Source organism: Macaca nemestrina, chromosome 1, assembly GCF_043159975.1.
Source record: "Macaca nemestrina isolate mMacNem1 chromosome 1, mMacNem.hap1, whole genome shotgun sequence".
NCBI lineage: Eukaryota > Metazoa > Chordata > Mammalia > Primates > Cercopithecidae > Macaca > Macaca nemestrina.
This window is the reverse complement of record NC_092125.1, coordinates 98623013-98636359: the sequence shown is the minus strand read 5'-3', so window position 1 is coordinate 98636359 and position 13347 is coordinate 98623013. Positions and strand designations below refer to the sequence as shown.

At 50.1% G+C, this 13347-nt stretch overlaps 2 protein-coding genes across 7 annotated transcripts; both read right to left on the bottom strand.

Moving 5' to 3' along the window:
• Positions 1–4527: 4527 nt before the first annotated feature.
• Positions 4528–6013, bottom strand: LOC105498194 (thiosulfate sulfurtransferase like domain containing 1). Of its 2 annotated transcripts, XM_011770122.2 has the most exons (4): positions 5775–6013; positions 5446–5568; positions 4810–4972; positions 4528–4723 (listed from the first exon to the last, which is right to left on the bottom strand). In XM_011770122.2, the coding sequence occupies exons 1-4, from the start codon at positions 5848–5850 to the stop codon at positions 4672–4674; spliced, it is 414 nt and encodes a 137-aa protein (XP_011768424.2). In that variant the 5' UTR covers positions 5851–6013; the 3' UTR covers positions 4528–4671. The 2 variants fall into 2 exon arrangements, with proteins under 2 accessions (XP_011768424.2, XP_011768425.2); XM_011770123.2 differs by lacking the exon at positions 5446–5568.
• Positions 6014–6144: 131 nt separating this feature from the next.
• LOC105498193 (upstream transcription factor 1) lies at positions 6145–13139 on the bottom strand. 5 transcript variants are annotated; one of them, XM_011770119.3, is made up of 11 exons: positions 12988–13139; positions 10388–10479; positions 9953–10002; positions 9675–9790; positions 9235–9336; positions 8868–9063; positions 8541–8628; positions 7704–7762; positions 7467–7561; positions 7093–7221; positions 6145–6902 (listed from the first exon to the last, which is right to left on the bottom strand). In XM_011770119.3, exons 1-11 carry the CDS (start codon positions 13069–13071, stop codon positions 6813–6815), a joined length of 1101 nt encoding a protein of 366 aa, XP_011768421.1. In that variant the 5' UTR covers positions 13072–13139; the 3' UTR covers positions 6145–6812. The 5 variants fall into 5 exon arrangements, with proteins under 5 accessions (XP_011768421.1, XP_011768423.1, XP_011768422.1 ...); XM_011770121.3 differs by having other exon boundaries at positions 9706–9790; positions 12988–13108; XM_011770120.3 differs by lacking the exon at positions 12988–13139 and adding an exon at positions 12038–12573.
• Between the last annotated feature and the right edge of the window lie 208 nt (positions 13140–13347).

Genomic DNA, 13347 nt, shown 5'->3' with positions numbered 1-13347 from the left:
GTGAAACCCCATCTCTACTAAAAATACAAAAATCAGCTGGGCGTGGTGGTGGGCATCTGTAGTCCCAGCTACTCAGGAGACTGAGGCAGGAGAATAACTTGAACCTGGGAGGCAGAGCTTGCAGTGAGCCGAGATTATACCACAGCACTCCAGCCTGGGTGACAGAGCCAGACTTGGTCTCAAAAAAAAAAAAAAAAAAAAAAGAAACAAACAAAAAAAACTGAAGAAAGCAAATGGTCTAAGTTGACAGGCCAAGAAGGGGGCTTGAGAGCTACCTTTTTTTTTTTTTTTTTTGGAGACAGGATCTCACTCTGTCACACAAGCTGGAGTGTAGTGCATAATCATGGCTCACTGCAGTCTCAACCTCCCAGTCTCAAGCAAGCCTCCTGCCTCAGCCTCCTAAGTAGCTGGGACTACAGGTGTGCACCACCACACCCAGCTAATTTTTGTATTTTTTGTAGAGACAAGGTCACACTATGTTGTCCAGGCTGGTCTTGAACTATTTGCCTCAGGCAATCCTCTTGCATCAGCCTCCCAAAGTGCTGGTATTATAGGCGTGAGCCATCACACCTGGCTAAAAAACCACTTTATGGTGATAAAAGATAAAGTGGTTACCTAGAAAGAGGGTAGGGTGGGATTGACTAGAAAAGGCCACCTAGAGATATTCTGGGGATTTCGGTGTTTGAGATCGTGTTTAGGGTGATGGTTACAAGTGAGTATACTCAAAATTCAGTGAATTGTGCATTTTGGCTGGGCACAGTGGCTCACGCCTGTAATCCCAGCACTTTGGGAGGCCAATGCGGGCAGATCACCTGAGGTCCGGAGTTCAAGACCAGCCTGACCAGCATGGAGAAAACCCATCTCTATTAAAAATACAAAATTAGCCAGGTATGGTGGTGCATGCCCATAATCCCAGCTACTTGGGAGGCTGAGGCAGGAGAATCACTTGAACCCGGGAGGCAGAGGTTGTGGTGAGCCGAGATCGTGCGATTGCACTCCAGCCTGGGCAACAAGAGCGAAACTCCATCTCATAAATAAATAAATAAATAAATAAATAAATAAATAAATAAATAAAATAAAGACTATTCCAGTCGGGTGCGGTGGCTCACGACTATAATCCCAGCACTTTGAGAGGCTGAGGTGGGCAGATTACCTGAGGTTGGGAGTTCGAGACCAGCCTGACCAACACAGAGAAATCCCATCTCTACTAAAAATACAAAATTAGCAGGGCGTGGTGGCACATGCCTGTAATCCCAACTACTCGGGAAGCTGAGGCAGGAGAATCACTTGAACCCGGGAGGCAGAGGCTGCAGTGAGCTGAGATCGCCCCATTGCACTCCAGCCTGGGCAACAAGAGCGAAACTCTGTCTCAAAAAAAAAAAAAAAGACGATTCCAACTGGCCCACTATCCTACAAGTGTACCTTAATGGCGAGTTTGTGGGGGGCTGTGACATTCTTATGCATATGCACTAGAATGGGTACCTGATGGAAGAACTGAAATAGTTGGGGATCCATTCGGCCCTTTTAGATGAAAAGAAAGACCAAGACTCCAAGTGAGGGCGCCTGGGCCTCACTGAACAGAGAGAGGGCCTGTTCATGTCAGAGACTCCCTGCCAGAAAAGCTTTACCGATTTTGGTTTTCATTACTGAGACAACAACTGCTTGCACTGATCATTTCAGTTCATGAGCAGTCTGGTGATTTTAGTTTGTCTGGTGTTTGGGTTAAGAATATTTTACTGTGAATTTAATTACAACCACTGCATTGTAATTAATGCTATATTATGATATTATTGTAAACAAAATTCATTCTTTTTTTTTTTTTTTTTTGAGACGGAGTCTCGCTCTGTCGCCCAGGCTGGAGTGCAGTGGCCGGATCTCAGCTCACTGCAAGCTCCGCCTCCCAGGTTTACGCCATTCTCCTGCCTCAGCCTCCCGAATAGCTGGGACTACAGGCGCCCGCCACCTCGCCCGGCTAGTGTTTTGTATTTTTTTTAGTAGAGACGGGGTTTCACCGTGTTAGCCAGGATGGTCTCGATCTCCTGACCTCGTGATCCGCCCGCCTCGGCCTCCCAGAGTGCTGGGATTACAGGCTTGAGCCACCGCGCCCGGCCACAAAATTCATTCTTATATTGTCATTTATTCTTTGTCCGATTCAGGAGTTAAACTAGGAGCTTTGAAATCATTATTATTCATGACCCCTCTGCAAATGTGTCAGTCTGCAAAGACAGTATCTCCCCCCAAATTTTGTGTAGCTTCTTTTGTCATGGAAAATGGACTAAAAAGAAACTGTGATAACTGGGGCGTTGTTTTTCTAAAATAAACTGCCAACCACAGGTAAAAAAAAAAAAAAAAAGAATTGTGCATTTTATATTTATTTATTTTTTTTTTTTTTTTGAGACAGAGTCTCGCTCTGTCACCCAGGCTGGAGTACAGTGACGTGATCTCAGTTCACTGCAACTTCTGCCTCCTGGGTTCAAGCAATTCTCATGCCTATGCCTCAGCCACCAGAGTAGCTGGGACTACAGGCAAACACCACCATGCCCAGCAAATTTTTGTATTTTTAGTAGAGACAGGGTTTCCCCATGTTGGCCAGGCTGGTCTTGAACTCCTGGCCTCAAGAGACCCGCCCACCTCAGCTTCCCAAAGTGCTAGGATTACAGGCGTGAACCACCACGCTGGGCCAAGCAAGAATTGTGTATTTTATTATAAGTAAATTATGCCTCAATAATAATAATAAAATGCTATAACCAAATTATAATAAAGACCTGGGGAGGGGAAAACATAAGACTAAAAGAGTTAAGACAAAACAAAGAAGGAAATAAGGCCCCGAAGAAACTTCCCAACCTTTCTGAAAACCAAAACGTTTTCGGTATTTGGGGAAAGGGTAATTGACACTATTTGCCAGACTCTCGGTTAGACTCTTTCATAAATTTCAACTTTATCTCCAAACTCAACAATGTCTGGCTAAACTCATACGGTAATGTGGCAAGATGAGCCCAGGGAGAAAGTAGAATAGCTGTGTGACAGGGAAGCTGGAGAGCCCAGATGAATAGCAGATTTCATTGTGTATGGAGTGCCTACTATGAGATAAAAGATGTAGGAGGGGCCAGGTGCAGTGGCTCACTCCTGTAATCTCAGTACTTTGGGAGGCAGAGGCAGGCGGATCACCTAAGTTCTAGACCAGCCTGACCAACATGGTGAAACCTCGTCTCTACTAAAAATACAAAATTAGCTAGGTATGGTGGCGCATGCCTGTAATCCCAGGATGGATTACAAGAGCGAAACTCCATCTCAAAAATGAATGAATGAATGAATGAGGGCTGGGTATAGTGGAGAAGGCAGACGGGAAGAAAAGGACGTGAGAGAAAGGCAAGGAATACAGGAAATGCGTGAAAGAAGTTCTTCAGAGGCATGAAAACTCAGAAACCTGGATTCATTTCTGACTCAATCTTCTCTTCCACAGATTAAGGAATACATTTTCCAAAAATCAAACTTAAGAGGTAAAAACTCTGCCACAAAAATATTTAAAATGTATTGTGCATCAAACTATACACTATATTAGAGGGAAGTCATATACCTACTGTGTAGTGCTGAATTTTGTTTCAGTAAGCATGCATAATTTCATCTTTTTAACCAATTAAATTTTGGTTTTTTTGAGACCGAGTCTGTCTCTGTCACCCAGGCTGGAGTGCAGTGGCATGATCTCGGCTCACTGCAACCTCCACCTCCTGGGTTCAGGCAATTCTCCTGCCTCAGCCTCCCAAGTAGCTGAGACTACAGGTGTGCACTACCACACCCGGACACTTTTTTTATTTTTGGTAGAGATGGGGTTTCACCATGTTGGGCAGGCTGGTCTTGAACTCCTGACCTCAGGTGATCTGCCACCTCGACCTCCTAAAGTGCTGGGATTACAGGCCTTAGCTACCGCGCCTGGTCAACCAATTAAATTTGTTAAATCCAGTATAAGAGATCAGTGTTGATAAAAACCGAAACCTGGTTTTGGTGGCACAGGAAAGGCTCCTCACGCCTGTAATCTGTGCATGACACATCGGTAGGGATGAAGGGTGCTATCCATTCCCTCACCCAAAGGCCTGGGATTGCCCTTTCACCTCCTTAATCCATGGACAAAGCAGCCATAGACAATAACCAAAGTTCACAGCAGCCAGCCAGTTGGGGCCATACTTTGCTGACCTCTAAAGCAGTGGTACCTGCTTCTAGCTGCATATAAGAATCACCCCAGGGGCCCATAAAGCCACTAATGCTCCGGCTCCACCCTCCATATTCTGAATTAAAAAATAAAACAAACAAAAAAAACTTGCTGATTCTGATGTGCATTCTGGGTTGAAAACAGCTATTCTAGAAGTACTGTACATTGTAGCCTCTCAGGAAACTGCTAGAATTTTGCATGTGGGGAGTGCTAGGGGAAGCAGATGAATGCTGAGAAATGATGATCCAGGACTGAATTGAGGTCTAGATAAAGATTAGAACTGTTTTCAGTCCACCTGACACATTAAGTGCTTCCAATACTTTGATTAAATGTTCTTTATTTGATGCTTTTGTGTGCACAACACTATAAGGAGTTGCCCAACTCACCAAGTCAGCCCCTTCACACCCTTAGTTAAGATGGCCATTAAGGGGCCAGGGGGTGGCAATCAGTAAGCCGCCTCCTGCCTAACCCTCTTTCTCCAACCATTCTCTATAGGCCCCAGCATAGTTGCGAGCCCTGTGGAGATAAAGAAGGGTGAGAGACGGACAGGAATGACAGGTAGTCCCCATCACCTCCCAGCTAGCAGCCATACCTCCCCGTACCCAGTGTATCCAAGACTCCGGGCCAGTTGCATGGCCTGGAGGCCCCGCTTGCCCATCTGACAGAAGAAAACGAGATGCTCATCTTCCAGCTTTGGCTTCTCAGCAGAGTACAAAGCCTGGAAGGCAGCTGGCTCCATCTGCAGAGCACTCTCCAACTCGGACACTGGAGGAGTGGAGAGGGTAGAAGGGAATGCCGGCAGTTTGGCACTCAGGTTCGGAAGCTGGGCCTGGAAAGGCTGGGTCCTGGGGGCCCCCAAACAACATATGATAGCCATCCCCTACCCCCACCCCAATTTCAAGAACCAGAAACCAACGACTTTTGAATGCGAGCCACTCCCCAAGCTGTGAGGAGGCGGGGCGGGATGCTCCTTCAGGCGTCCAGACTTGGGGAGGTCAAGAGAAGCTGGTCTGCCCCTCTCCTCTCCACCTGCTGTCTTCTCAAACTGGATGGGCCAGTTCCGATGCCAGGATCCGCCTCCTATCAGTCCTTCCCAGGAAGCTGAAGGCTGGCTCCCGGGAATGCAGGACCCCCATAATCAGTGCCTTCCCCATTCCATCCTAAATGAGGTCCCACTGGCAAAGACCCTCCTGAACGGCTCTATTCCACCACCTGGGCGTCCCCTCTCCACCCTATACCCGGGATGTTGAGCGCCCCTGGGATGGTCCCAGCTGCCGCCTCCTCCCGAGAGCGCACGTCGAAGAGTCGGGCCCGGCCGGAGGCTAGGAGTGAACGGAGTTCAGGGAGCGAGACCGTGGGCGCTGAGGAAGGGGCGCGACAGCCTTCAGGAGAAGGGGCCTAGGAGTCATGGCCGCCACGGTATCCCCTCACCTGGCAGCGCCCCTCCCTGGTAGGGTATGCACCAAGACCCCTCAACCACGCCCCTTCGCTCCCCCACCCCACTCCCTGCCACACCTCAACTCAGGGGGCCAAGAGGACCGCGGTCCCAGGCATCCCCCGCAGGTACCTCCAGCCATGGTGCGCGCAGCAACTGCGAGTCTCCGGAGTGCGGCCCCGGCCCGCGCTCTCGTAGCCTGCAGCATCTCCCACTCGCTCCCGGAGCTGAGACCGGATCCGGAAGCGAGGGCACCGCCTCCCGCACCGCCCCCGCAGCACCTGCTCACGGCGCCTCTAGCACCAGTCTACTGCAGAAGCCCTTAACATTCTCTAGCGTGGGCCAAAAACGACAGACCGGTCTGGCCCAGGAACCAGGTCTCCGGGTAATAAGTGCAGGAGCAGCACCCCACCCTGAACTTAGCACAGCCCTTACTGGTCAAAGAGCAATGCCCCTCCCTTCCAGCCTGTGGCCCCACAAAAGGAAGAAAAACAGACAACTGTGGCTTTGAACAATTTTATCCTAAAAAAAAAAAAAAAAAAGGAAAAGGAAAGAAAAAAAAAAAAAAAAAGACCCCCATAAGGGGGAAGGCCCCAAGTGGACCCCTGCCTGTTGTTCTCTCTGGCTTCAGAGACGTCTGCATAGGCCTCAGCTTCTCGCTGGCCAATCTCCTCTTCATGGGCACCAGCCACTGCTAAACACCCTTCCCCCACTTCTTGTGTAAGCTTGCTCCCCTGAGCCACAGGGTGCACCTCTAAACCTCAGCTCCAGGGAAAGGAAGAACCAATGGAAGTGCCAGAGTCCTGGGGCAAGCCAGAGCATCACCTGTCAGCAGACCTCTGCTGGGCACTCTAAGCAAGTACAGGACAAGCCCCCCAGTTTAGTGTGTCCAGTATCCAGCATGGAGGCAGCACATGCATTGTGCAAGAGGAGCACAAGGGCCCAGGGGTTGCATGGTGGGGGTGGGCAAGGCTGTCAGTGCACCTCCACATTGTGTGTTTCACACCACTGCAGGCTGCCATATCACAGGGCCTCAGTTCAAGGACACACCTTCTGAACTTCCCCCTGTCCCATGCCAGAAGTGGGCAGTGAAGGAAAGGGGCACAGGATTAGGCTGTTGCTCCTGGGCTATCTGCAGTTCTTGGGCCCAAAGCCCCTGAATCCCCATAGTTAGTTGCTGTCATTCTTGATGACGACCTCTAATCCGTGGTGCCGCAACTGAGCTCGAAGCAGCAGATTCTTGTTTTTAAGGTCTTCCACCTGACAAGGGAAGGAGGCAGTAAAGGAATGGGTAGTAAAGTTGGCACTACCAAGCCCCTGAATGTATTCAGACATCCACTGGTAAGGGGAAAAGATGAAGCCCTCTCCATGGAGAACAAAGTAGAGGGTGTCAAACTGGGTCAGTGGATAGCAGAGCTGAGAAGGGCTGCACTGGGGGTAGGAGTCTGACCTGTTGTCGAAGCACGTCATTGTCCAGCTGCAGTTGGTCAAGCCCCTGCAGTTCTTCAGACAAGCGGTGGTTACTCTGCCGAAGCTCCTGGATATAATCACAAGCTTTGGAGAGAATCCCACCTTTACTCTGCAAGATAAGGTCAACAAAATCAGGACTAGGATTTCAGATACCCAGCTTGCTTTCCAAAAGTAGGTTCATAATTTGGACCTCATTTTCCTCTAAGGAAGGTGGTATAATATCTCCCAGAGATACAGGAACCTCAGGGAGAGATAAGACTACTGTCATGTGCGCCCCTCTTTCTACCATTTCTGGAAACAATACCAGGTGACAGAATTCAGGCATCCTGCCCACTACCAGGGTCTTTCCATGACCTGGCCAGACTTGGTGCTCTCCATGGAGCAGTCTGGGATTATCTTGGAGAGCTGCACGATCCAGTTGTTGATCTTGTCTCGGCGGCGGCGCTCCACTGTGGGGCAAAGTGGAGGACAAGGTGACTCAGTGAAAACTCGCCACAAGTCCCGGGGTAAAATTACCTAACCCTCCACCCCTCAGACATCACTGCTGAGATCACACCAGACAGCTCCTAGCTCCACCCGGATCATACCTACCTTCATTATGCTGAGCCCTGCGTTTCTCATCCCGAGTCGTCCGGGGAGCTTCTGACTTCCTGACAACAGAGCCCAGGGTGGCCAGAGTAAGAAGACAAAAGTACATGATTGGAGTTTGGGGTTAAGGAATTATACAAGATTTAGCAGGTACTAGGACCTCTTATGGGTAGCTGGGTGTGTTGTCTCACACCTGTAATCCCAGCATTTTGGGAGGCCGAGGCAGGCGGATTGAGGTCAGGAGTTCGAGACCAGCCTGGCCAACATGATGAAACCCTGTCTCTACTAAAGATACAAAAATTAGGCCGGGCGCGGTGGCTCAAGCCTGTAATCCCAGCACTTTGGGAGGCCGAGACGGGTGGATCACGAGGTCAGGAGATCGAGACCATTCTGGCTAACACGGTGAAACCCCGTCTCTACTAAAAAATACACACACACAAAAAAACCTAGCCGGGTGAGTTGGCGGGCACCTGTAATCCCAGCTACGCGGGAGGCTGAGGCAGGAGAATGGCGTAAACCCGGGAGGCGAAGCTTGCAGTGAGCTGAGATCCGGCCACTGCACTCCAGCCCGGGCGACAGAGCGAGACTCCGTCTCAAAAAAAAAAAAAACAAAAACAGATACAAAAATTAGCCAGGGGTGGTGGTACACATCTGTAGTTCCAGCTACTTGGGAAGCTGAGGCATGAGAAACGCTTGAACCCTGGGGGCAGATGTTGTGTGAGCTGAGATCACGCCACTGCACTCCAGCCTGGGTGACAGAGCAAGACTCTGTCTCAGAAAAAAACAAAAAAAACAAAAAAAAACACTTATGAAATTTGAGAAGAAACAAGTGTCACTCACGGGGAATAAGGGTGAGTCCTAGGGGCAATTGAGCGCTGGCTTCCTCCCTGCAGTACTTCTTGTGGTGACATCATCACAAAGAATTGACCTGTGAAGATGCAGGGTAGGTTCTGTCAGGACATGGGTAGGAACCTCACCAAGCCCTGAGGTGAAGACCCTGGGCCCCTCCTCTAAAAAGAACATGTTAATAGAAGAGCAGCCCCGGACTCACTGCCTGCCCAGATCTTAATGATCACTAAGAGTCATGAGTGAAGGCTCACTGCCTACCAGTCATGTCTCACAGCCTATTCTAGCCCTTTCAGCCAGCATCCTCATGCAGTATCTCACCAGTGCCAGGAGGGGTCGCCTGCCCCAGCAGTGCCTCTGAGCCCTGGGTAGTAACAACAGCAGCTGTACTCCCCGATGTGGTACCCCCTGCCCCATCTCCCACTGCCGTGCTGGGGAAGTAAGTATAGTGCGTCTCAGCAGCTGTCCCCTCCGTGTCAACTGCATCATCACTGGTGAAAGCACCCTGGATCACCGCCTGAGAGAGAGAGAGAGAGAGAGAGAAACATCCAGGAAAGGAGAGCCTAGTGCTTTGGGACAAGGCAGCCCTAGACGCCTCACTGTTCCTAGCTTCACCCCCATCCTACTAATACCCTTCTTCATCTTACTTCTCAGAACTCTAGTCACCTCCCCAGCCCATACCCTGTACCTGGGTCATGGATTGAGTGGCAGGGTAGCCACTGATGGCACCAGTTCCCTCAGTTTGGCCATCCAGCTGCCCCTCAGACACCTGGATCACCCTGTACATCACCTAGAAGTGTAGAGGAAGGCAGAGCAAGGGAAAGAGAGAATAAAAGATTAAGTGTTGGGAATCCTAGGGCCCCTCATAAAGCTTCCCTTGGATAGGGCCCCAAAACAAAGTCCTTCAGAGACACGGATTGAGCCATTCTCCCTTCTCTCCCCACACAGAGGTTTCAGCATACACATAACCTCACACCAGTCTCTACTCCAGTATCAGCACCCCCCTCCCCTGAAACAGTCCACTCTTTCAACTCATCCTCCAAGCCAGGTCTCCCCAAGACATGTTCAATTACCTCCCTCAATCCCAATCCCAAATAACACCTGCAGCCACCTGGCCCCCTCCCTTACCTGGCCCCCATTCTCAGTTCGGAAGACGTACTTGACGTTGGGGTCAGGGAAGGTGGCAGCTGACTGGATGCTGGCAATAGCCACACTGGTTGGGTCTTCCCCAGTAGCCACTGCACCTGAATTAAAAGAACAAAAGAAAAGTCTGTGAGTTAACTGCCTTTCTATCCCCGTTCCACGTGCATGTCACTGAAGGAGGAGGATGCACAGGAGATGGTCTGGTGGGGGAGGAAGGGAGGCCATGATGGGTTCTTAGTCTTGGTTCCGTCTCTAGCACTCACCTTCCTGAATCTGCACTGTCCCCTCTTCCGTTTCAGCTGTTTTCTGCTGCCTGTTTGTGGTGAAAGGACAAAAGGAAGAGTATGGGAAGAAGTCAATGAGAAGCTCACCGGCCCAGTAACATATGGCTGCAAACTCATTGGCATTCCCAACAGAAGCTGAGTTAGGTTAGAATAACAACTAGTGTTTGCTGTTTACTATGTACATAAGCACTAAGCTAAGTACATCACATGTACTCTTATTTAATATTAAAAACAACACCATGAGATAGATAGCACTACTTCCATTTTATAGATGAAGAAACCAAATCACACAGTAAGTGATAGAGTAGAACCTGAATCCAGGTCTGCCTGACTCCAGAGGCAGTGCTCTTGGCCATTTTGCATTCTTCCAGGCCACCCATCTTTCATCCCAGACCCTACCCCTTCTTCACTCACCCCTTCATCTCTCTGTGAGGGGGCACATCCGAGGAACTGGTCCTTTTTTGGAAGTCTTTGTATCTCCTATTCACAGGCCTGAGTGCTAAGTCCTGGTAGAAATCATGAAGTTTGCAGTGAGTCTAGGAAACAGAACAGTATCTCCGGTTCTAGAACTTAGGTTCCATGAACACACAGCCAGGAAAATAACCCAGTCATCTGCAGGGGACAATCAGCCTCCACCATACTGATGTTGAGGACTGGCCTACAGTGATTGAAAAAGCAACTCTACAAATAGTGTTCCTTGTCCCTCCATTATCACTCCAACTCCTGGTAGAGAGGGGATAATTATACTGGAAGACAGAAACAACGCTTTTTTTCGAGACAGAGTCTCGCTCTGTCACCCAGGCTGGAGTGTAGTGGCGCGATCTCAGCTCACTGCAACCTCTGTCTCCCGGGTTCAAGTGATTCTCCTGCCTCAGCCTCTCAAGTAGCTGGGATTACAGGTGCATACCACCACGCCTGGCTAATATTTGTATTTTTAGTAGAGACGGGGTTTCTACTAAACCATGTTGGCCCGGCTGGTCTCGAACTCCTGACCTCGTGATCTATCCACCTCGGCCTCCCAAAGTGCTGGGATTACAGGTGTGAGCCACCGCACCTGGCTGAAACAACACATTTCTCTTTTTTTTTTTTTTTTTTTTTGAGACAGTCTTGCTCTGTTGCCCAGGCTGGAGTGCAGTGGCACAACCTCAGCTTACAACCTCCGTCTCCTGGGTTCAAGCAATTCTCCTGCCTCAGCCTCCTGAATAACTGGGATTATACGCGCCCACCACCATGCCTGGCTAATTTTTGTATTTTTCAGTAGAGATGGGGTTTCACCATGTTGGCCAGGTTGGTCTGGAACTCCTGACCTCAGGTGATCCACCTGCCTCAGCCTCCCAAAGTGCTGGGATTACAGGCATGAGCCACCGCACCCAGCCAACAACACATTTCTAAATGGATCACTATTAAAGCTATTATGACCTGCCATGATGGCAGCCTCATGGGAATCAGGAAGGGCCATGTATTGGCCCCACCATCAAAAAATACCGTGTCATGGACACTGATACTTCTTCCAGTTTCTCAGCCACATATTGTCCACCAAGACATTTCTGTTCTCAAACCTAGGAAGAGGAAATCTCAAGCCCACTACCACTGGAAGAATGTCCCTGACCACAAAGACTAGACTTGGCCTTTGGGCCCCATTCTACTGACAGGATTCTTGTTTTGGGGTATTCCGATTTATATAATCTGTTAGAAACCCTAAAGCCCAAGTGGATCCTCTTCAAGCACCCTCTATTTTATTCATCAAGCCTTCCTGTAGAACAACACAGTTGCTAAAATGTTGCTATGACAACTCCAAATCAACTGAGCCTCAGCAAGAAGGGGGAAAAAAAAAAAAAAAAAAAAAAAAACCAAACAGGGTTCTGAAGAAGAGACAAAGGGGGAAGAATCCACCTACAAGCTCTGCCTTAGGACCCTGACACCCAGCCAGAGGGCAGGAAAAACAAAGAGCTGGGCAGACATGCCTCCAGAAAGAAACAGCTACACAGTACAAAGCAATAAGATAATCCCAACACAAAAGGGGCAAGATTTTTAGAAATTCTCTACCCATAAGGTCCTCCAAACCTTTCCTATCCAAGGAAAATTTTCAGTGGATAAGCCTTGGAAAGACCGCGTCCGAGGAAAATGTTGAAAAAGGAACTGAAAGTGAAACCGTCCAGAGGAAGTAACGCTGCAAGGAGATCCCAGTCGATAAGGGGAAGTAACACTAGTGTTTTGGGACCACCTACATTTCCATCTTCAAACCTGAAGAGGAAATGCCCTGCGAAGCTTGCCGCGCTGACTGCAGGGGAAAGCAATGAAATAGAGGGCCCGGCACAGGAGGCATCTCTATTGGCCACAGCTGTCAGCCGGGGCAGTCTCTGAGGACACCCAGCAACGGGGTCAGGGTACTTATTCAAATCTTAGTTGGACATCCGGAAGCATTTCCTAGGCATTAGGGATCTGTGACACGGAAACTGGAATGGGACGTTGTGGTGGGCACGCTCAGGCCAGAAGGGCCCAGTAAGAGCCCTTGCTAAGTCTGGACACAAAGGGAAAAAAATCTACTCCCGAAAGAAGTCAGGCGCCTAGACCTTGCCTGAGAATGAGGCGTCTCCCTGCAGGCTCTCCAACCAGAAGGCGCTTAAGGAGCTGAGCGCCCGCCAGGCGCGAGCCCGGGAGCCTGCGCCGTGACCCGCAGCCCCGCAGTCTAGCCCCGCGCCCCAGCTGCTCCGCGGAGGAGGCAGGAAAGGACATCGGGGACTAGGGGGCTCAGGCGCCCGGTGCCGGCGGCTCTGGCCCGCAGCTGGACAGCGCAGGAGAGCTGGGACGCTCGCGCTCGGGGGCAGGGAGTTTGGCCCACAAAGCAGGGTAGAAGATAAAGAACCAGCACAACACCCACCCCCCCCCCCCGCCCAAAACAAAGGCTTCCTCCCCAGCAGTGTTCTCTAACCAGAAAAAAGAAAACAAAATCAAACCTGCCCTGCCTTGCCAGTCCACCCAGTTTCCAGACTTCTGCCCGGTCCTACACTCACCGGCCAAGGCCGTCTCAGCCGCCGATTTTCTCCAACTGTGTTCTCCCTCTCCCGACCTAGGTAGCTCCATAGACAGCTGCTCATGCGCACTTGCAGCCCGCAGCCATGTTGGTGAGGGGCGGAAGTGTCGCTCTCGGCCCGCCCACAAACTCAAACTCAGAGCCGCCCCGCTTCCGCTCACTCCATCTTGATGAGAGCTGATGTTTGTGGGTTTTCTGTGAAGTCGGGAAGAAGCCGTGTCCTGGAGTATGTAGCTGAAGCCCTGGCCACTTTAGACAAGAACGGGAAAGAGACGACTAACTTGTACTGACATCTTAGTGCTGGCAGGGCATTTTTTCATTCCAGGAAAAAAGAGAGAGA

What these genes read in the sequence shown, in the direction of transcription:
- LOC105498194 (XM_011770122.2), bottom strand. Translation starts at nt 5,850, where the DNA reads ATGCTGCAGGCTACGAGAGCGCGGGCCGGGGCCGCACTCCGGAGACTC. An exon ending in AGGGGCGCTCAACATCCCGG is followed by an intron (nt 4,973 to 5,445) that starts GTATAGGGTGGA and finishes CCACTCCTCCAG; the next exon opens with TGTCCGAGTTGGAGAGTGCT. An exon ending in CGGAGTCTTGGATACACTGG is followed by an intron (nt 4,724 to 4,809) that starts GTACGGGGAGGT and finishes TTATCTCCACAG; the next exon opens with GGCTCGCAACTATGCTGGGG.
- LOC105498193 (XM_011770117.3), bottom strand. Translation starts at nt 13,071, where the DNA reads ATGAGCAGCTGTCTATGGAGCTACCTAGGTCGGGAGAGGGAGAACACA. An exon ending in GACAGTGCAGATTCAGGAAG is followed by an intron (nt 9,791 to 9,952) that starts GTGAGTGCTAGA and finishes CTTTTAATTCAG; the next exon opens with GTGCAGTGGCTACTGGGGAA. An exon ending in AGGACTCACCCTTATTCCCC is followed by an intron (nt 7,763 to 8,540) that starts GTGAGTGACACT and finishes CTCTGTTGTCAG; the next exon opens with GAAGTCAGAAGCTCCCCGGA.